Here is a 21,541-nt window from a genome sequence, read left to right as displayed (position 1 = left end):
GCAATGGAGACCTTGGCCCCACTCCCCAGGCGTGCCCCACTGGACACTCCACCCTGAGCAGGGCCCATCAGTTTGCCTCCTCCCCGCTGCACTGTGATCCGAAACAGACCTCCCCTTTTGGGACAAAAGTTCTTTCACCTGCTATTCCCTCCTGTGCCAGCCCCCGGCCCCCCAGCCTATTAAGGAGGAACAGTGGGAAGATGACTGCTCAGCAGTTATCTCTGCCCCTCTCCCCCACACCCCTGGGGTCTAGGAGTCAAGCCTGGACCCTCTAGTCACACCTCCTATTAAACACACATTTTATGACAACGGTTACACATATCATATAAATATATTTGTCCAAACTACATATAAGAGGGGAGGGATAAGGCGGGAGGAAGAAGTTTTTATTGCTGTGGGGGACCTTGAGAAGGAGGAGAGGCCAGGAAATGAGGACACCTGGAATCACTTGTTCCCCCATCCCTCACAGAAGGCACAAATACATTATTTCTTTCCATGTAAAGATATGGGTGTATGTGGGGGGTTGGGGGTGGCAGGAGACAGACAGGAATCCTTAAAAATACAAAATGAACCTCCAAACTTAATATCTAAGGCTATGGGAAAGGCTGGGATGGGGTGTGGAAGTCAAGTGGGGAACAGAAAGAGGAACCACTGAAGCTGAGACCCAAAGAGGTCATGATGTCCACACTGCTGCCTCTATACAGGCCCCAGAGAAAACTCAGGTAAATAAACATAAGCCCCAAATAAGAGAAAGTGTGGTGCCCCAGGAACTGGCTTTGGGGCAACAGAGAGGGGAGTGTGTAGGAGCCTGTGTGTGGTGGCTCTAGATACCAGAAGCCTCCGGGGCTAGCAGTGGACAATTCTATTCCCAGAGGGGAAGGTCTTCTCCATCCTGGTTCCTCTAAAACCGCTTTCAGGGGATAAATGCAGCCACTGCTTCCAAGAAGGACCCCTGCCTGGGACAAAAGGGCCAGGCGGGAGAGGACGAAGTTAGAAAGCGTGGGATGAAAACAGGGCACACAGGAGCAGAATATTATGGAACTTGGTGTGATGGAAAACATGTATGAGACCCAAGTGTGTGTCTGTGCATGAGTGTGTGCATGTGTGTGTAAGTGTATATTTGTGCATATACTAGAGAGGGGGGGAATCACTCAAAGGTGAAAGGGTCCTGGGTGCTGAAAAAGAAGTGTCCATCCATGTGGTCCTCCAGGGCATCCTTGTCACTCTCAGCAGGGAAGCGCTCCTTACAGATAGGGCACTCCTTCCATGGGGGGGTGGCAGGGCCCCCAGTGCTGGCCTCTGACAGGGGTCCCACAGTAAAGCCACTAAAGAGGGACAGAGGGAAAAGGAGAGGGTTAGTGTACTCTGTGCCTTGTTGACCTGCAGACCTCAGGGAGCAGGACCCCCAAGCCTTGGCCCAGATCATCCTGCTCCTCACGCAGCATCCTGGTTGTCTCCGTCCCAGCCTCTCCTAGGGCAGCTTCCTCCCGACAACAGTGGAGCTTTTCCAGATCCCCATGGCCTCTTTTCTTGAGGTCCCGCTGATCTCTCTAGCGCAGGACCCATCCCCCAGCCTCCTGCTCTCCTCCCTCCATCTCCGTCTGCTGCCTAATGAGGCTGAAAATGAGGCTGACATCGTCCTTCATCTTCTTGCTCCAGCAGAGAAGGATGACAGCATCACTCCCTCCCTGCCCCGAGCCCATCTCATACCCAGGCAGAGCTGGGGGCTTGATGATAAAATCTCTCTTCCCCACACTCTGCCCTCCTGACCCAGGGAAGAAAAGGGAAGGCAGAAGGGGGCAATTTGGCACCTGAACCCTCCTCACATCCTTGGGGAGTTCCCCTCCCAAAGAGTTCCCCAAAGGAAGTCAGGGAAGAGGGACAACACCTCAGGTTCAGTCAAATAGCTGCTGGGTCCCACTTTCCTTACGCTCCTATCCCTGGGGAACTGGATCACCTCCCTTTCTCTCCCAAGGAGCCTACTAGGTACCTACCTGGTGGTTGGGGAAGGGGTAGGGGCAGGAGAGAGGGGATGCAGGGCAATTTGGGCTCCACGGAAGATGGTGCTAGAACAACACAGAAGCCAGTTAAAGGCAGGGGGAGAGATTACCTGGAGGTACCTGGGACTCTAGCACTGGGTGATTTTCTATGTCAACCAAACCTGCATCTCCTCCTTTTGGCTGAGGCCAAGAAGGGAAGGTTGAAGCAGGGCATGGTGACTATTCACACGGACGCTCTTTCCCACCAACTTTGTCCCCTCTCCCCTGTGTCTTCCTCTTCCGCACCCACCTGGCCATGTCATAGAAGGCACTGCCCAGTTCAGGAAGCAGCAGGTTGGCCTCCTCACCCCCACTCTGCACAGCGGCCATCAGGACTGATTTTTCGTCCTCAGCCTCCTGGGACCAAAGAGATAGGATAGGGTTTGGGGTGGTGTCAAAGGTGGGGGAGCAGCACATGGGGACAGGTCAGGGAAGAGAAGGATGGGACAGTGGGCAGGGGGCTGTAGGAAGAGAAAGGCAGGAGAGGCATTTTGATGGGAGCAGGTGGTTAAGAGCAGCAGGGGCTGGAAGTGAAGACTGGGCTGGACTGGGTTTTGGGGTGGTATCCGTTGGTGGCCTTGAAAAGAGGCTGTGTTTGCCTCTTCTCCCCTGAGAACAAAAGAGAGCCCTGGAGGCTGGGGATGGAGCTCAGTGGTAGAGTGCTTGCCTAGCAAGCAACAGGCCCTGGGTTCCTCCTCGGCTCTGCAAAAACAAAAACATAAAAGAGAGTGCCCTATGGCACAGACTTCCTGCTGTGGAGGCTGGGACTCCTGGGTGTATGTGGCCCTACCCACTTCTTACTGCTTCAGCTCAGGCTCCCCTTACTGCTCACCGAGTCAGAGCTACTGTCCTCAGCTGGCCCTGAGAGGTGGGGAGCAATGGGAGCCGGCTGGCTGATGACAACCAGGGGAGAAGCCTCTCGGGGCCCAGCAGGAGAAGAGCTTGGGTCTCCATGCTCACACAGGCCATAGGGCGGGAGCCTCATGTCTTCTGGGGACTCATCCTCTGAGTCTGTGAGAGGCGCTGGGCAGCCTATAGGAAGAGACAGGCAGAGAAAAAGAAGGATGCATTGCTAAAGGACTAGATCAGCTTGATCTCCTCTGGATGAGGGAGATAGTTACACTAAATAGGGGCCAGGGCCTGGGAAGGAAGAAGGCACTTCCTTCCTCAACAAGGGGAGGAGGAGTGGGAAGAGGTGTCACAAGATTGGGAGTATACAGACTCAGCCCCGCAGTGGTCTCCTCGTCCTCTGTGGCAGCATCCTCATTCCACTTCTCATCTGCCACCTTCTCCAGGCGGGCCTCCAGCTTTCTCATGTACTCTAGCAGTTCCTGGAGTTGGGGAGGAAAGAGACAGGTGCTTGAGGCTGGGAAGATGCTGATCTTAATGGCCTAAATGGCCTCTGCTGGCTCCAAGATGAACTCCTCCCTCCTCAGGATGAGGCGCCTTCACCATAGGTGGGGGAACATAGGTTAGATTTCCTTTCCCAGGACATTTCCTTCACCCTGACATCCCTCTCTTCTCCCGGTGATCCTCCCCTGCCCTACCAAGTCATTTAATAAGAGGAGCCATGGTCTCCTTTCTAGCCTCTGGGCCCTCTTAGAGATTCCAGTTTCTAAGACAAGAATTGACAAGAAAATACAGAGTTTCAAGCCCCCACATCTTCAGATCTGGCACCCAGGAGGCTGAGTTCTGGTTCTCACCTGCTTTTCTACCTGCAACTGCTCCTTTTCTTTCTGGAGCACACGCAGGGCGGACCGAAGCTCTGTCAACTCGCGCTTACTCTCTGACAACTGCACCTGAGGGTAGAGGGCCAGATGGAACCTGGACCTAGAATGTGAATCCAAGAACTTGGGCTTTGGGATCTGGATCAACAATCTAGAACCAGGTCTCCCCCACCTCTGCTCTGACATACACAATGCTCTTCCTCTATAAGATCTTTGTTCTGGCCACAGAGTCTCAGTCTCTGCTTCTTGAGTGTGGACACAGAAGATTGTCCTAGTCTGGGGTGTAGAGGCCTTGGTCATACCAGGAGAGCACTCTATAATTCTCCTAAGTCACCCTTTATAGGCCCATATATGGGCCAAGAGCAGATATTCCATATTCAAACCAAATAGGGCTGGAAGGTGTGCAATTGAGGTGCCACCTAACAAAGAAACATGCACCTGGCATGTCTGAGCCCACACTCAGGACAGTGAAGGAGCACAAATGCCTCAGGAGGACACAGATGGGGCTCATGGAGGTCAGGTGCCTCACCAGGCTAGAATCCTTTTCCCGGGCCAGTTCAGTCTTGAACACTTGGTTCTGGGTCCTCTCCTCCTGAACTGCCTTTTCCAGCCGAAGGATCTCTGCACTAAGCTTCAGGATCTTGTCCTTCTCTGCCTGGGAGATGGTCAAAGGAATGGGAGGTGAAGTCATGAAGAAAAAGGGACGGACGCCACTAGCAACAGCACCATCTCTCACCATGTCCCTTCTTTTGTTGAATGGAATGGTTGAGCCACTTTCCCTTCTTACCTCCCTCATTTCCTATACCCCCTGAATGAAGGGTAAGGACATGACAGCAAGGTGCTATGCTGACTGGGAATGGACATTATGTCAGGGCCTGGTACCTACAACAGTAATGTTTCTGTACCAAGGAAGATAACTAAGGAAGGTGCTATGGTGATGGGGATTGGGATACCTGATGTGGATCATGCCTAGAAAGCAGTGTATCTCCACCTTCCTCCAAGCCCTTCCTCGTCCCTAGGTATTCTTAGATTCTCCCAGAGGGTCTGCCCATATGTAGGAATCCCCATAGAGGTGGGGGCAGTAGCCATGAGACTGCCAGGTCCCCCTGCCCTTCTACCTCCACACTCTGCAGCAACCCTGCCCGCTCCTTGCTCCACTGGCATTTTTCCTCCTTCAGGTGCAGACTGAGCTCAGCCAGCCTGCCGGTGACTTCAGCCACTTCCAGGCGGCTGCGGTGTAATTCCGCTATGGTGCGGTCCCTGGCTCCTGCTGCACTGGCCAACTCCTCCCCAAGAAGGGCAGCCTTCTGCTGGCTTGAGGCTGCAAGCTCCTGGGCTCCTCGAAGCTGCTCCTTCAGGGGTTCCAGCTCAGCCTCAGGAGAAAGGAAGAGATGGAGGTCAGAGTTCCCTTGCAAACATTTATGAACCAGGTCCCCACTCCCCACTCTTGGCATTAGGGCCTGGGACTGTGTTGTTTAGTGTTTAGCTGTATCTCTTCCCCTTGTCTCTGGCCACCAGATTTTTCTACAACTAGCTTTTTGAACATAAACTGCTTCCTATTGCCTGGGGATCTTCACTTACCACTCGCTGCTGGGCCTGGCCTAAGGTATCCTTCATCTGGGCCAACTTGTCCTTCAGTCTCTGGGCCTGAGCACTCTGCTCTTCTTGCCGACCCTTGGCCTCCTGCAGCTCCACATTTAAGCGGTGGTTCTCCTGTTGTGCCATTTGGAGCTCAGCCTGATGGAAGTGGAAAGAGGTAAGAAAAGGGGTCTAAGTGTTGGAGTGAACAGGGAGAGGGTGACCTCTGTCACTGTGATGAGAGGAGAAGGTTCCATTTCTTAGACTTAATACAAACTCAAGTGCTCACCTCTTCCTAGCTCTACTTGATTCTCAACTTGTAAGAACTTGAACTGAATATCCAGCTCCCAAACAAGTATTTCCAACATCACAACCTGGGGTCTTCAATGTGGATGTCTCACATCCCACTTCTGCTTTCCCATTTTACCTTGTGTGTGTGTGTGTTACTGGTGACTAAACATATGCACGTGTGTTACTGGTGACTAAACCCAGGGCCCAAACATGCTAGGCAAGTGCTCTATCATGAGCTACATTCCCAAAACTTTTTATTTTGAGACAGGGCCTCACTATGTTCCTGAGGCTGGCCTTGTTCCTCCTGCCTCGGCCTCCTAAGTCATTGGGATCACAGATGTGTGCCAATGCACCCAGCCCTGCTTTTCAACTTAAATCAAAACCCAGTCTGAATGTCCTGCCAGCCCCTCCAACTCAACATATTCTACCACTCACCCTAGTCTTTTCTACTGTTACTCTCAGTAACAAACTAGCTCCCAAGCCACCCAGGCTAGATACCTTAGTGCCACGCATGGTTCTGTTCTCTCTAGTTGCCCACCAAAAAGCCTATTGCTTCTCCATCTTCTACTTTACCACTGAGATATTTCCCCAGCCATTTTTATTTTTAATTTTGAGGCTGTCTTGCTAAGTTGCTAAGGCTGGCCTTGAATTTGTGATCCTCCTGAGTCTGGGATTACAGGCAAGTGCCACTATGCCCTATTCTTTTTTAAAAATTTAACTCATTAATTACTTTTTTAAACCCTGGGATACTTTACACTGAGCCACATCCCCAGCCCTTTTAATTTTTTATTTTGAGTCAGGGTCTCACTAAATTGCTCAGAGCCTTGCTCAATTGCCGAGGCTGGCCTTAAACTTGTGCTCCTCCTGAATCATTGGGATTATAGGCATGTGCCACCAGCCTTGTTTTCTTTTTTTATTACTGTTGCAACCATATTAGCATAGGCTCTAGTCATTTTTTGCTTGGTTGACTGAATAAACTCAATAACTAGTTTATTTTTCACAAGGCAACCAAATTAAACTTTTCTTGGGGGGTACCAGGGATTGAACTCAGGGGTACTTGACCACTGAGCCACATCCCCAGCCCTATTTTGTATTTTATTTAGAGTCAGAGCCTCACTGAGTTGCTTAGCACCTCACCATTGCTGAGGTGGGCTTTGAATTCGCAATCCTCCTGTCTCAGCCTCCTGAGTTGCTGGGATTACAGGTGTGCGCCACCGTGCCCATTTTCAGATTAAACTTCTTTAAATATAATTCTTTAAGTATATATCATCCCTGCTTGCAAACTACCAATGCTTCTCACTGCTTAAAGAATTAAGTCAAGATCCTCTACAATCTGACCTAAGCCTTGTCTCAGAATCTTCACTCACACATTCACCTGCTCTGAATATGTATTCTGGTCTCTAAGCCTTTGCTCCTATCTCTCCGTACTTTTAAAGCAGCCTCCCTTTCTGTCTACTCAAATTCTACCCATTCCTCACTTCTGAGCAAAGAGTTTTCAAACCATACTCTATAGAAGTCCAAAATTCTGAGGAATTGAGGGGTTCTGTAAATATTTGATTTGAACTTGTTATTATTATTTTTTTAGTTGTAGTTGGACACAATACCTTTATTTATTTATATGTGGTGCTGAGGATCAAATCCAGGGCCTTGCATGTGCTAGTCAAGCACTCTACCATTGAGCCATAACCCCAGTCCTGAACTTGTTATTATTACTGTTATTATTTTCAGTGCTGGGATGAAATGCAAGGCCTGGTACATGCTGTATAAGCATTCTACCCAAATTAGACTCCAGCCCCAAATTGTTCTAACTTTTTTGAAAATTATGTTTAAAACTAGCACATAGACTCACAAGTTGACATACTGAAGATCACCAATCCATCAACGTGTGTTTCTAATTTGTTAAATGTTTAACATTTCTAAAAATGTTAATTCATTTTTGTGCAAACCTCAGAATAAAATTTCTATTGTATTTTCTATTGAAGTGAAGAGTAAACTGAGACTGTAAGACGAACAGTTCAAAAACTGTTACCACTTGCACCTACTTGTGTGGTGACTCAAGGTGTTCTCAATGTTGTACAATCCAAACAGAATATAGGAATGCATTGGCCGCTAAGGCTGACAGAACAGTCATCCATAATCCTTAATTTCAAAGTTTGGTATCCATCAAACTTACTTAATTGCTTTCATTACCTTATAAATTAATGTTTATGTTTAAATTCATAAGAAATAAATTTATAGTAATAAAATATTGCTTTTATTTATTTAGTGAGGTTCTACATAAGATGTAAAACTTCATTGGGGATGGGGAAGATGGGGCTCTGCAGCCAATAATACTTGGAAGTAGGAGGCTAGTTCATGACTTCCTTTTAACAGCCTTTTCTAATGTTTCTAAGATATGCTCTCATCCAACTCTTTGGAGTCCCATAATACTGTATTAGATTTCCCTTGTGACATTCCTTATATTCCACTTTCACTGATTTCAATCTGGGTGTGGTACTATGTTCTGAAGTAGAGTGTCCACAGGGTCTTCTTCACATTTTTGTCCCAGCACTCAGAAAGGGCTCCATGAACAGCTGAGAAAGCACACCAGCTCTGAGCCCGTGCTTACCTCATTTTGCTCCTTGTCTGCTTGGACTTCCTTCAGCTGCCCCAGGAGCTTCTCTTGTTCCCGAGTCAGGGCCTTAACTGCGTCTCTAACCCTGTGAGTGGAGAATGACATATCAGATCATCAGGTCATTCAGAGAAGGACCCAGACTTCTGTCCTGTGCTCTTCTTCCAGTGTTCCTGCTCCATTTGGCTCCAGATGCTCAAGTCCCCCAACAAAAGGACCCAATTCCAAGTCCCAAGAACTCAAGATATCTGGTTCTTGAGCAAAACTGAGAAATGTAACTATTTTCTTTTCTTTTCAAGTTATCACTTTTAAGGAATGTTCTGCTGAAGGCTCCCTATTTTTACTCAATTGAAAGACTAGAATCCAGTTTTTTTTCTAGATCAAGAGCAGTCACTATTGCTTATAAACTTTTGTTCTAGATCAGAAGTTGGCAGACTTTTTTGATAAAGGGCCTGAGAGTAACAATTGAAGCTTTGCAGGCCATGTGGTCCCTGTAATAATTACTCAACTCTGCCACTGTCTGTGAAAGCAGCCATCGTATACAGTAAGTAAATAAGCAGGTATTATAATAAAACTTCACTTATGAACACTAGGATTTGAATTTCATGTAATTTTCATATCCCAAAATATTATTATTCTTTTAATCTATTCTTCAACCAATAAAACATCTAAAAACCCATTCTAACTTATGGGCTGTACAAAACCAGGTAATAAACTAGATTTGGCATGTGGTCACAGTCTGCTGACCCCTGGTCCAGACAGTCCCTGAGAACACACACATCGAGTGTCTCCTAAAGGTAACACTAGTGTATCCTAAAGAAGCCTCTCATATCAACTCACTTTTTATTCTGGGCCTTGGGCAGAAGAACTTTTTCCTTTAAAGAGTTTTTAAAAATATCAAATCTACCAGTACTGAAAGAAAATTAATATATTTGATCAATGAAAAAATTGAAGAATTTAACCCCGTAAAAATTTAAAGGACAAACATGGAAAATAGTCAATATTTATGCTATTTGGTAGAAATAACAGTTTTCTGAGAGAAGAAACATTTATTCTTTATAGCTCCAAAGATCTAACCCAGGACCCATTGGTAAGGTACATCAAGGTAGAGTTTGGTCCTATACATAAGACTAAAGTGTCAGCTGTCCAAAATTGAAAGAGGCTGTCTCTTCAGAATGACCTTCTCTAATATACCTTACATTACTCTCAATGCTAATATTCTATGATTTTTTCTTTCTTCAGGGCTGAGAAACAAACTCAGGGCCTTGCTCATGCTAGGCAAATGCTCTGCTACTGAGCTAAATCCCCAAGCCCCTAAGATTTATACTTTTTTTTCAAGGGAGAGACCCAGATTCCTGGATCACTAGCTCTAGAATTTCTTAAGCGAAAACAGAGTCTAATCCTATCTTTCCTGTGGTAAAATTTGAAATCCATCCTTTCTTATCTTGCATTGACTATTCTACCCATTCTCTTCTTCCAAATCCTCCACTCCTAGCTCTTGCTTAGCTGTGGCTGCACAATAAATGGTAATTATAATTATTTCTGAAAATAATGAATACAGAATAGCATTTGGAAAGATGAAAAAGAGCTAGGTAGAAACATTGATGGTAGTTGGAATACTCTGAGTGAAGTTGAGAAGAGACAGAGAAACAAGGTGAGACAGAGATTTGTCTGCCTGCAATAGGAGGCTAGAGGGTGGGGGTCACAGGAAATAAAGGGCATAAAAAGGGGCAGAAAGTCCCCTAACCTGTCTAGCTCCACCTCCTTTGTCAGCACTTTCTCACTGATGGTCTGAATGTCATCTTCCAGCTCTAGGATGCGTGCCACATGGTCTCCCTGTTGGCGGCTCAGGATGTCCCTCTCTTCTGTGAGCTCCCCATGGGACCGGGAAAGCCCCTGGAATTAAAGTTCCCACAGAAGAAGAGGGAGATTGAGACTCATCTCTCAAAGAAAAAGACAAAGAATTAGGAAGAGCACACATATGTTAAACTCCCACCCCATCCACTGCCTTCCCTGAAAAGCCTGCCCAGGACATTCCCTCACCTGGGAACACAGCTGGCCCACCTTACATCCCCATGGTCAGAGAACCAAGTCTTATTACAAATTTGGGACATATCTCATGTATTTCAGTTTAAACCCACTTGTTAGCCCTTAAATCTATTTTCTTGATGTCAGAACCATTTTTAAAGCCCACCAACATCTCCTTCCCTCTTGTCACTGGGTTCCAATTTCAGATGCTGGGTGAGCAGCCAGGCCCAGCCCTTGACCAGGCCCAACTCCCACCTTGTACTGCTCTGTCAGCTCTGCATGATTCTGCCTGGCAGTCACCAAAGCCATGTCAAGCTCTTGCACTCTGCTCCTCAGCTCTGCCACCTGCCCCTCCAGCTGCAACTTCAGCTGCATCAGGTCATTCCGTTCTTGCTGGCTCTCATCCAGTTGGTTCTACGGGGGTAGAATGAGAACAGGGTGTGTCTGCAAAGCACCCATTATAAGGCCCCATCACTCCCCAGATGCACTTCAGGATTGGGAAGGTCCCACCACTCCCCAGATGCACTTCAGGGTTGGGAAGCCATGGCAATATGAGCCATGAAGGGGTGAGCAGGTGAGGCTACAGAGTCCCTGTCCACCACCTCCTCAGACACACCAGTCGGCACTCTTCTGCCACTCCTCTTACTTTCCCACCCCAGGTCTGGTTCTTTCTTCACCCAGCAGCGGCAAAAATCCCATGTCTGGCCTGAGGCACAGACAAGAGCAGGGAGGTCTCCTAAGTTTACCCAATCTGTTCTAGTGTTGGAAACACTTGGGTCAAATCTCCAGTACATTGTTTTTAAAAATATTTTTTCAGTTGTTGATGGACTTTATTATTTTTTTTTATTTATATACAGTGCTGAGAATTGAACCCAGTGCCTCACATGTGCCAGGAAAGCCTCTACCACTGAACTACAACTCCAGCCCCTCTCCAATACAATTTTTAATAGGTATATTAAAATAAATTATTGAACTCCTCTGAGCCTCTGCATCTTCATCTGTGATGTGACCCCTTAATCTGGGTTGTTGTGAGGCTTAAAATAAGTGTAATAACTGTGAAAACAGAACACCAAGTAGGAGCTCACACATCTCTGACCTAGGTGAGATGTGACTATCTTTCTATTCTTGGTTTGATTCTATTTATTTATTAGACTTGGGATTCTAGAGAGCAGGAGTTTGTCTAAATCACAGAAAAGCTACCCACTCTCACCTTCTGAGCCTCCTCGGCCCTTTCCTCTCATCTGGGGAACAAATGTGCTCCCACCTTGCCCTGGCCTTTGCCTTTCTTCAGGAATGCTTTCTGGATAATATCTGCCTCTGCTTCCTAATTCTTCTCTATTTGGCCCACTGGGAATATGATATAAGCCACATGTATGTTTAAATTTTCCACTAGTCACTTAAAAATGGAAGTAAGTGTAAATGTAAAAGTAAATGTAAAATTAATTTTATAATGTTATCTAATCTGGTCTAAAATATTACCATTTTGACATGTAATCAGTATAAAAATTATTGGGATATTTCACAGTCCTTTTTTTAAATACTAAAAAAACAGATTATATCTCAACATGGAGTCATCACATTCGAAGTACCAAGAACATGGTCAGCGCCTGTGGTACTGGATGGGAGAGGTCTGGGCACTCCTATCTGCTCTGGCTGCTCACCTGCCCAGGAGGCAAGCCTCATCCTTACTGCTTCTCAGTGGCCTCATCCACCCTTTGGATTTTCCTCTAGGGCCTAGGACAGGATGTAGTGCTCAAAGAAGGAAGTCTCAAAAAATTCTTACGAAACTGAGTTGCATGGCCTGTGAGTGGCTTGCTTTCCTGATTCACAAGTCCATGTCTATGTCAAGGTTGAGACTGTCCACTGAGCTACATATGTCCCTAGCAAGGTTGAAACTTTCTTGACAGGAAAACTTGGTGAGATCTTCAGTTGAGGCCATAAATGAGGGGAGAGGGAGGTGGGAAGGGCCCCTTACAATGTTCTCTTCCCCTCCCTTGCCTACAAGCAAGTCTATTGCTCTTTTCTCACTTGAAGCACGGTGGCCTTGGGGACAACAAGCAGGATGTCAGAGCCTCCATCAGCCTCCTCCAGGGTCACCAGCTCATCCATGGGCCTTGGCTCTCGGAACTGGAAAGGAGGGCTCTGACCACACACCCGGCCCTGGCGGTTCACATATCGGAACTGGTAGAGCTGTGCTCCTGGTTTGGGCAGGTAACTGGCTGTGGAAAAAAGAGTGGACCCAGAACCCCAGTATGATCCAGGATGTCAAGTGCTCTGCAGGTCCTTTCCTCATTTAATGTACCACATTTTCTATTGTTCTTGGCTCCAGACCCTTGCTCCCTAGCCCATATACCATTTCTCTCTTCCCACAGATTATTTCTGTTCCTTGGACACTCTCCTTCCTCCTTCCCAAGCCCACTGCCCCCTGTAATCATCATCATAATGCTAGCTGCCATGTATTGAGTGCCCACCTTATACCAAACACACCTTATACCAAACACTGCACTAACAGTTTTACCTTAAATCTTCATATTGTGCCTACAAGCCTGGTATCCCATTTACTGTTAATATAACAGAAACAAAGAGGTAAGTAATTTGCCTAAGGCCCAACAGCCTGTAAGTAACAGAGCTAAGATTTGACCCTAGGACTTTCAGAATCTTATGACTACCCTCCGCTCAATACATGATGCTACTTCACCTTCTTTTCACCCGCTAGTTCCATAAGGGGAGTTCCTTCTTTGGGTAGGTGATGGCATCAGATGCCCTCTAAAGATCCTTCTGTCTCTAAGTCCCTGTCTCTCAGTCTATTCTGAGAGCTCTGTAACATATATTCTTATTAGAGTATTTTTTTTCTTTTCATTTTGAGTTGGGGGTCTTACTATGTTGCCTGGGCTGGCCTCGAACTCTTGGGCTCAAGTGGTTCTCCCGCCTTGACTCTTGAGTAGCTGGGACTACAGGCATGGGCCACTGCATATAGCTCATATTCGTATTATAGCATTCACTTCCTTGTCCTCTGTGCCTTTTACATTTCTGAGCCCGGAATCCTTATCCCAACTTCTTTTTGGCTCTACCCTCCCAGTTTTCCATCTTTCCTTATACCTTGGAATTGAACACTGGCGTGGATAGGAGAACCATCAGTGGTACTATCAGGCACTGAAGACCACACAAACGTGTGGTAATCCCGAACACAGGCAGCCTCGACCTGAAAAAGACCAAGATGGGAGAGGGGTGTAGCAATGGAACTATCATCTAAGGATGGTGGAGGGGCTGAGGGATGGAACAGGGGGTAGGGTGGTGTTACAATGTCAAAGATAATAAGAGATAGGGAAAGTGGGGGGACACTACTGTGTAAGGAGAGAACAAGGCTAAGATGGAGAGAAGGTGAGTTTGCTGAGAAGATGACCTCTATCACTGGTGACATCTTTCTCTCTTCTTCCCTATCAACATAAGGAATCCAAGAACCTAGTCATTTCCCTTATTCTAATCAACCCATGTCCCATAAACCTGAGACAAGAGGGGTTTCAGAGTTACCTTGAAAATGCCAATCCAGTCACTGGCACTGGGCTTGGTGCCTGGTGGGAGGGTATAGTGACATTCCACCTTGGTGTTGGGGATGTAGGTCCGGGCAACATTCAGAAAGTTGACTCCTCCCCGGGACAGTGTCCGGCTTAGTGATGATTCTTCCATCCTGCCCTCAAGATATCTGCTCTCCTATGAAATAAAAGAGTTGAAAAAGTCTCTCCACTCTACTCCCATCACCCCAGCTCTATCTACACCCAGCCACAACTCTGTCACTATACCTGCAGATGAGGGTATACCTGGTTTCCAGCTCCTGAGGGTTATGGGACTTTTTAAAGATATAACTCTTTTTTTAAAATATTTTATTTTTTAGTTGTAGATGGGCACAATATCTTTATTTTATTTTGATGTGGTGCTGAGGATCGAACTCAGGGTCCCGCACTTGCTAGGCAAACGCTCTACTGCTGAGCCACAACCCCAGCCCTAAAGGTATAACTCTTAATCTCTAGAACATAGGTCTGGCCTTGCAAGTCAGTCCCCACCCTGGAGTCATGATGTACCTTCTGTTCTCATAGGCACTTCCTAGAATTCAGTTGTCTATAATTTTTACTCCCTTTTCACTGCCTCATTGACCAAGTCTCAGTATCCCAGGCTTTGCTCCCCATCAGTCCCTTCTTTTTGACTCTTAATTAACTTCCTTCAGAATTCCAGATTATTCAGTCTCCATTTCCCCATCCCATTCCCACAACTCTGGCTCTTGAACTCAAAATCCAACTGAGGTGAGATGGGAGGGAAAGGGAGAGAAAAGGGAAATTGCATGGAAATGAAGGGAGACCCTCATTGCTATACAAAATTACATATAAGAGGTTGTGAGGGGAATGGGAAAATAAACAAGGAGAGTAATGAATTACAGTAGATGGGGTAGAGAGAGAAGAAGGGAGGGGAGGGGAGGGGAGGGGGGATAGTAGGGGATAGGAAAGTTAGCAGAATACAACAATTACTAATTGGGCATTATGTAAAATTGTGGATGTATAACCGACGTGATTCTGCAATCTGCATTTGGGGTAAAATTGGGAGTTCATAACCCACTTCAACCTAATGTATGAAATATGATATGTCAAGAGCTTTGTAATGTTGTGAACAACCAATAAAAAAAATACACTAAAAAAAAATCCAACTGAGGTATGGGGCCTTCTCATTCTGGTCTCCTTATTTACTTCTGAGCTTGTGACCCAACTTTACCCAGGAATGAATTATGACACCTGAAAGCAGCAATTAATCTCTGAAAGAAATAGTTGAGTCTTTAGAACTGGAATATGGCTGGAGGTTGTAAGGGACCAACAGTTTGGGCCTGGCCCCAGAGCTCTCAGTCCATTCCCCTTTCTGAGATTTCTACCCCAGTAAATTCTAGAGAAGCAGAAGGCTTCTTCTCTCATCCAAGAAACACTGGCAAGGGGAGGATACAAGGAAAGACAGGTTCTGTCCCTTAACGTCATTATTCCAGGAAGTCAAGAATTCTGGAGGCGGCAGCTTCAAGGGTGGAGTGAAACACTCAGCAGGAACGTGGTAGTGTGGGGAGATGGAATGTGGGGGCCTGGAGCCAGGAAAGCCTCACCCCTGGACAGGGGATAGGCTGGAGAGTGGGAAGCAAGGGGCCTTGAGAAAGGGAAATGTATATTTAGTGTTAAGAAAAGGAAGAGATAGTTAAAAAGAACCTATCATTCTTCTTGGCCTGCAAGAAAATCTTGCCTCAAACAGGACTGGATACCTACTGGTCTGACTGGATGTTAACACAGTTATAACATTTCCTTCTCCATTTTCTCTCTGCTCCTCTTAGGTGCAGTGCTAAGTGCCTGAACCTGTCATCTGTCTACCTTGGTAGCTGAAGACATGCTATGGGATGGGGTTTGGAAGAAGGGATGTTCCAAGTAGCTGGGGAGAGTTAATTAGAAAATATGGGGGTGGGGTGAGGAAAGCTGACAATAATAACAATCCAGGGAACTCCTCAACCAAAGGCTGTGAGCCATCCCTCTTCTCTCCTCTCCAGCCCACTAATCTGCCTCGGGTCAGTTGCAGCCGATGTGTTCAATTAGCCATCACTACTGGTCACGTGCATGTCCCAAACACCACAAACCCACATCAGACTGAAAACAGAAACTCAGTGGAGAAGGAAAGGTGGGTCAGCAATATAAAAAGGTGTACATTCTTCCTCTAAAATAGAGATTGAATACAGTTTGGATTTTTCAAAAAATACCTGGTTAAAACTAATCCATATTTTCTCCAAGTATATTACTTCTGGGGGGAGGGGGAGTGTAAATTGTTTCGAAAGATCTACGCCTGAGGAACCCCTAAATACTCCCCACAATGAAGATTCATAACAGCTGCAAACATTCTTCCTGTCTGAAAAGTTCTGGGCACCCAAAGTATATGTGGTTAGATTCCGATGTTCACATGGGTATGGGTGTCAGTGTGTGTGTGTGTGTGTGTGTGTGTGTGTGTGTGTGTGCGCGTGTGCGCGCGCGATCCCTCCACTCTCTAGGGCTCTAGAATGCCTTGACGTTTCACAACTTGGAAGTTTTTCCCCTCGGAGATTCTGCGTAGTGAAGGCCTTTGGATTGGGGTGAGAGTGGGGTTTGTGAGGGTCAAACCTTGCTTGGAAGAGAATAAGTAAAAATTTCGGCTCCCTCAAACCCTCCGTAAACGTATCAAGCTTTATAAAGAAGGCCCAAGAAGAGACTGAGGACAATGAGGGGGCACCCCTTGCTCAGGGGCCCCTTGAAACCAAGAACACCCAAAACGTGGGGGTGGCTTCTCCAGTACGTAAAGTATTAAAATCCAAACGCTCCCGCATCCGCCTCTATAGTTCCCTTGGATTATCCTTTCACAGGCTGGAAAGTGGGGTGACGCCCCCCCACCGTAAGACCACCCCGCGAATTAGGCCAAGTTTCTTACCCCACAGGCGATCAGCTGTTCCCTCACCTTTCACCAACAACAAAAACAGCACTCCGACTCCAGGAGGGGCGGGGGAGAGGGGACGCGAGGACTTCTGGAGTATGTGGTTCTTCCGCGGCTGGTTCGCAACTAAGCTTGCTGCTTTTAGGACTACACATCCCAGGATGCTGCGCTCAAGGGGGCGGAGCCGAGGGCGGTGGCTCAGCGGACTCCGCGCGGCCTTCTGGGAGGCGTAGTCCTGGTTTCCGTGATGGTCTTGAGGGTGTGGCCACCAAAAGACTTCATGGCCCATAATTCCTCAGGAGGGACAGGCATCGCTAGTGGTGGCTTCTGGTTTGTAGCACGCACTGGAGCGGGGTGTTGGGGGAAGGATTTACGGCTCCAATGCGTTCTGCCTGTTGCTGTACTGTGGAAAGATGCTCTCAGGGATTTCTTCCTCTTTCTGTATTCACAACCACCTGTGAGATAGGTCTAGTGTTATACACACCTTACAGGAGAAGAAAAATAAAGCTCGCGACGGTTGGAACTGTTCTGATCCTTATTCGGTGTTGTCATTATACCACTGCTGGTCACCATTTAGGGCACGAGAAATTCAAATTTGTGGCAGTAGTTTTCTCTTTGCTCCAACCTCAGGGACACATCTTGTTCTACACTGTTGACCATTTTCTTGCAACTTGAGGGTTGCTGTGCCGAGGGGTTGCTGACAGAACTCACACACCCAGACAGGGCTCCCCTAGAGTGGCCCCTGGGTCTAGGAAGAGGATGTATTGCCTGAGGTGGTGGTGGGAGCTGTGGAATGAGAAACATGACGTTGAATAGGGAACTTGGTATAATTCAGGACCTGTCACCACTCACAAACAAGCCACTTACAGGGGCCTATTTGCCCAAGCCTTTTAACTGGCTTAAATTAATTAGGATAACAATACAGTTCGTTGTTCTGCTTTTCTGTGTAAGAGGTGAAAGATTTACACTCCTCCCACACACCTCAAGTTGCATTAAAGACTTGAGCATCCTTTCCCCCTGTCCGCTTCCTACAAGTCTTTATTCAGAGGCATTCAGAGTTATCTCCCTGTCTAGGTGTTAAGGGATTACAGTCTAAGGATTGATTTTTCTCTTCTTAGCTGCCTGCTTTAATTTTCTGCTGCACTAACTTATGGGACTTTCCCAAGTTTTTTTTTTTTTTTTTCCTTTTATGACTGAATAGGGTATCTGGTGCCTGCCCTTTGGTGCCTTTCATCTGAAGATCTCCAAGCACTTAATAGGTTACTGGGCTGTGCAAGCATTAAGGTGACGTGTCTGTGTCATTAGTCAAGATTTACGAGTTAGGGAGCAAGCTGCTGGATGAGGAGATGGCTTGAAGTCCTGGGGTGGGCTAAGAGTAGGGCCTGTTCACGGACCCACATCTCAAGTGGATTCGTAGTTTTCATTTTCCACTCAAAGTAAAGGCTTATAAAAAACAAACAACAATGACAAAAACCAAAAACAAATGCAGAAATCCTCAGTCTCAGAGCTAAAATGATAATAACCTATTTATTGGATGCCTGCAATGTGTTTAATCAGCCTCATTTTATAGTAGGCCCTATTGTTATCCTCATTTTACGTAGGATGGGATTGAGGTGTAGACAGTGACTTGCCTTGAGTGGTAGAATCAGGACTCAAGCACAAGCAGTCAGTGTACCATGTTCACACCCAAGAAATTCTGGTATGTGTTATTATTTATTGATTGATTTGTGGTGCTGGGATTGAATCCAGGGCCTCTCATGTGCTAGGCAAGCTCTACTATTGAGCTACTTCCCCAGCTCTTTTACTTTTATTTTGATATAGGGTCTGCCAAAGTTCCTGAGGCTGACCTTGAATTTGTGATCCTGTTGCCTCACCCTCCTAAGTAGCTGTGATTACAGGCACATGCCACCACACCTGGTTGGTATGTGTTGTTAATTCCCATTGCTCTAAGAACAGTGCTGTTAATCAGGCAACAAGTGTTCACTGAGCATTTATGTGCTCAGTGCAAGGCACAGGTAATGTGAAACAGATTTATCTAACAAATATGTGTCAAGTACCTTGCTAGGTAGTCAATAAATCTTATTGAAAGAATGAAAATAAAATATAGATATATGAAGGACAGATTGGATTTGGATAGTTTGGCAAAATAAGGACTGGAAAGGGCAACCTTGGGCTGGGGTTGTGGCTCAGCGGTAGAGTGCTTGCTTCGCATGTGCGAGACCCAGGGTTCGAGCCTCAGCACCACATAAAAATAAATAAGTGAAATAAAGGTGTGGTGTCCAACTACAACTAAAAAATAAACATCAAAAAAAGGGCAACCTTATTCTAAGTTGAAGCAAAGGTTCAGAAATGGGAATGGATAGTGTTTATTGTAGTCTAGAGAGGTGCATAAATTAGCGTATTTTTTAAAAATATTTTTTTTGTTGTAGATGGACACAATGCCTTTATTTTAGTTTTATGTGGTGCTGAGGATTGAATCTAGTGCCTTCCACATGTGAGGCGAACACTCTACACTGAGCTACAACCCCAGCCCATAGAAAATTAATTTTAATTCTTTTATTTAATATTTATTTTTTAAATATTAAAATTGTGGTTGGACACAATACCTTTATTTTATTTATTTATTTTTATGTGGTGCTGAGGATTGAACCCAGGGCCTTGCATATGCTAGATGAGCACTTTACTGCTGAGCCACAGCCACAGCTCTAATTTTAGTTCTTTAAAAATCTCACATTATTGGTAATGGCTGTATTGAGAACTCTGAAGAAAGAGTGCTGGGGCTGGGGTAGTGGCTCAGTGGTAGAGCGCTTGCCTAACATGGGTGAGTCACTGGGTTTGATCCTTAGTACCACATAAAATAAATGAAATAAAGTATTGTGTTCAAATACAACTAAAAAATAAAAAGAAAAGAAAAAGAAAGAGTGCTGGGACTAATTAGTAATGTCTGCCATGTACTCTATTTAGAAGATGTCAGTTGTAGTAGATTGATATTGTTTGGAGTTATGTCCTCTTTCCTCTGCCCACTGCCGTGTGACTTACAGTATCTCTTGTGAAGGAGTAATATGCCTCATTTTGTTGACTTTGGGCTTGGTCATGTTTCGTGTCTTGGCAGATGGAATGGAGGAGATGTGACTCATGTTACAGTCAAGCATCCGAGTTTCCTCTTTTTTTCTCTGCCATGAGAATGGGCCTATTGCACATGAAGTTTTCTATTTCTGCCTGGGTCCTGGGATGAGACCTATGGAGCAGAGCTGCAGCCTACCCACAGCCCACATATACCTAAATCGGAGATAAATCTTTGTTGTAAGTCACCGAGATTTGGAGTTGGATTATGTTGCAGCAAAGCTGACTAATAGCCTTGGCTAGATAGTGGCAGATAAAGTTTGAAAGGTAGGTTTAAACCAGAGTCGAAGAGCATCTTAAATGCCAAGTGAGGTGGAGCCTGCTATGGTGTTTATCGGAAGTGTTTCTCTCTTTAACACAGAGCTGCACCACGTTTTCTAGTTTCTCACTTCTCTTCCCAGGTCTGGCCTCTGAAACTTCTTGAGGGAAATCCCTTATGTTCTTTCCTTGTGCGATTGATGCATATGATCTTAAGTGCAGTGACCTTGAAAGCTACATGTTAAGGATGTTAGAGCTGCCGAGCTGGGGGCATGGTGCATGCCCGTTAACCAGGAGGGCTAGACAGGGCAACTTAGCAAGACTCTGTTCCAAAATAAAATTAAAAGGGCTGAGGATGCAGCTCAGGGGGTAGAACACTTGCCTAGAATGTGCCAGGACAAGGCCTTGGTGGAGCTCCTGGGTAAAAGAGACATGGTTTCTTGAATCCTCACCAGGCACAGAACTGCCCACTCCTCAGGGTCATTATTTTGTACTTCACTTGACCAATATGTCAGTTTCTAAATTTGGGGCTTATTTTTACAGCAGGTGGTGTTTTCTTAATGAATTCATCAAGTTCAAAGGTTTGAACTTGGGACTGGGGTTGTGGTTCAGTGGTTGAGTACTTGTCTAGCATGTGTGAGGCACTGGGTTCAATCCTCAGCACCACATAAAAATAAATAAATATACAATTCGATGTTTTTCTTTTTTCTTACTTTTTTTAGAGGTTTGAATTTAATTCTCATCAGAATGGGAAGTTAGTCACTAATGATTTTTGAGCAGAAGAATAATTCTGTGAGGGCTGGGGCTTGTAGCTCAGTAGCAAGTGCCAAAGGCAACAGCCCCAATGACATAGGACTTCACACTAGGCCTACCTCTTCAAGGTTTCACACTCTCAACGTGGCTACTCGGGGACTCAGCTTCCAAGATGTGATCCCTTGGGGACAAACCACATCCAAGCCATAGCAATGTCTTTAGTTCTTTCTTTATTACTTGGGAGCAACATGTGATCCTCTGATAGTTCATCTACCTATTCCTTCATTCATCTTTATTAAATAAATTTGCAAAAAAGCATTATGGGTCAACTGTTGGAATCATAGCCAGTGACATTTGTAACTTTCTACATTCTTGAATATGTTCATAGTATTTATAGCCAACACTATGAATGGATCATATTATTATTGTTATGTAATTTTTATTGATGAAGAAACAAAAGCTTACAAATAGTAAATAACTTGGCTGCAGCCTATAGCTAATATGAGATTCAAATCAAGAATTTCTGACTCCCAAGTGCTTTTCTATATCTTCTACATCCATCACAGTCTGAATTCAACAGTGCATCAGGCCTGTTTTTTTTTTTTTTTTTTTGGTCATTTTGGCCTCAGTGTCTCAATTCATGCATCGAGGAAGATGTA

The 21,541-nt window shown here is 45.8% G+C and overlaps 1 protein-coding gene across 4 annotated transcripts; it reads right to left on the bottom strand.

The window, feature by feature from the left end:
• Positions 1-312: 312 nt before the first annotated feature.
• Positions 313-16,891, bottom strand: Calcoco1 (calcium binding and coiled-coil domain 1). Of its 4 annotated transcripts, none has more exons than XM_078014533.1 (16): positions 16,746-16,891; positions 13,806-13,985; positions 13,374-13,476; positions 12,303-12,493; positions 10,530-10,688; positions 9,994-10,142; positions 8,244-8,334; positions 5,348-5,503; positions 4,885-5,139; positions 4,296-4,421; positions 3,743-3,838; positions 3,262-3,370; positions 2,872-3,071; positions 2,290-2,396; positions 1,995-2,066; positions 313-1,325 (listed from the first exon to the last, which is right to left on the bottom strand). In XM_078014533.1, the coding sequence occupies exons 2-16, from the start codon at positions 13,959-13,961 to the stop codon at positions 1,148-1,150; spliced, it is 2,148 nt and encodes a 715-aa protein (XP_077870659.1). In that variant the 5' UTR covers positions 13,962-13,985; positions 16,746-16,891; the 3' UTR covers positions 313-1,147. The 4 variants fall into 4 exon arrangements, with proteins under 4 accessions (XP_077870659.1, XP_077870660.1, XP_005325118.1 ...); XM_078014534.1 differs by having other exon boundaries at positions 16,773-16,791; XM_005325061.4 differs by lacking the exon at positions 1,995-2,066.
• Positions 16,892-21,541: the final 4,650 nt, after the last annotated feature.

The sequence above is a fragment of the Ictidomys tridecemlineatus genome, chromosome 6, assembly GCF_052094955.1.
Source record: "Ictidomys tridecemlineatus isolate mIctTri1 chromosome 6, mIctTri1.hap1, whole genome shotgun sequence".
Classification (NCBI taxonomy): domain Eukaryota; kingdom Metazoa; phylum Chordata; class Mammalia; order Rodentia; family Sciuridae; genus Ictidomys; species Ictidomys tridecemlineatus.
Note: the sequence above shows the minus strand (reverse complement) of the source record. Positions and strands in the feature narration are given on the sequence as shown.

Excerpts from the sequence above, each read along its gene's own strand:
- Calcoco1 (XM_078014533.1), bottom strand. The coding sequence starts at position 13,961 with ATGGAAGAATCATCACTAAGCCGGACACTGTCCCGGGGAGGAGTCAAC. Across the intron at positions 5,140-5,347 it reads GCCAGGCCCAGCAGCGAGTG|GCTGAGCTGGAACCCCTGAA; the intron begins GTAAGTGAAGAT and ends CTTTCTCCTGAG. Across the intron at positions 1,326-1,994 it reads ACCCCTTCCCCAACCACCAG|TGGCTTTACTGTGGGACCCC; the intron begins GTAGGTACCTAG and ends GTCCCTCTTTAG.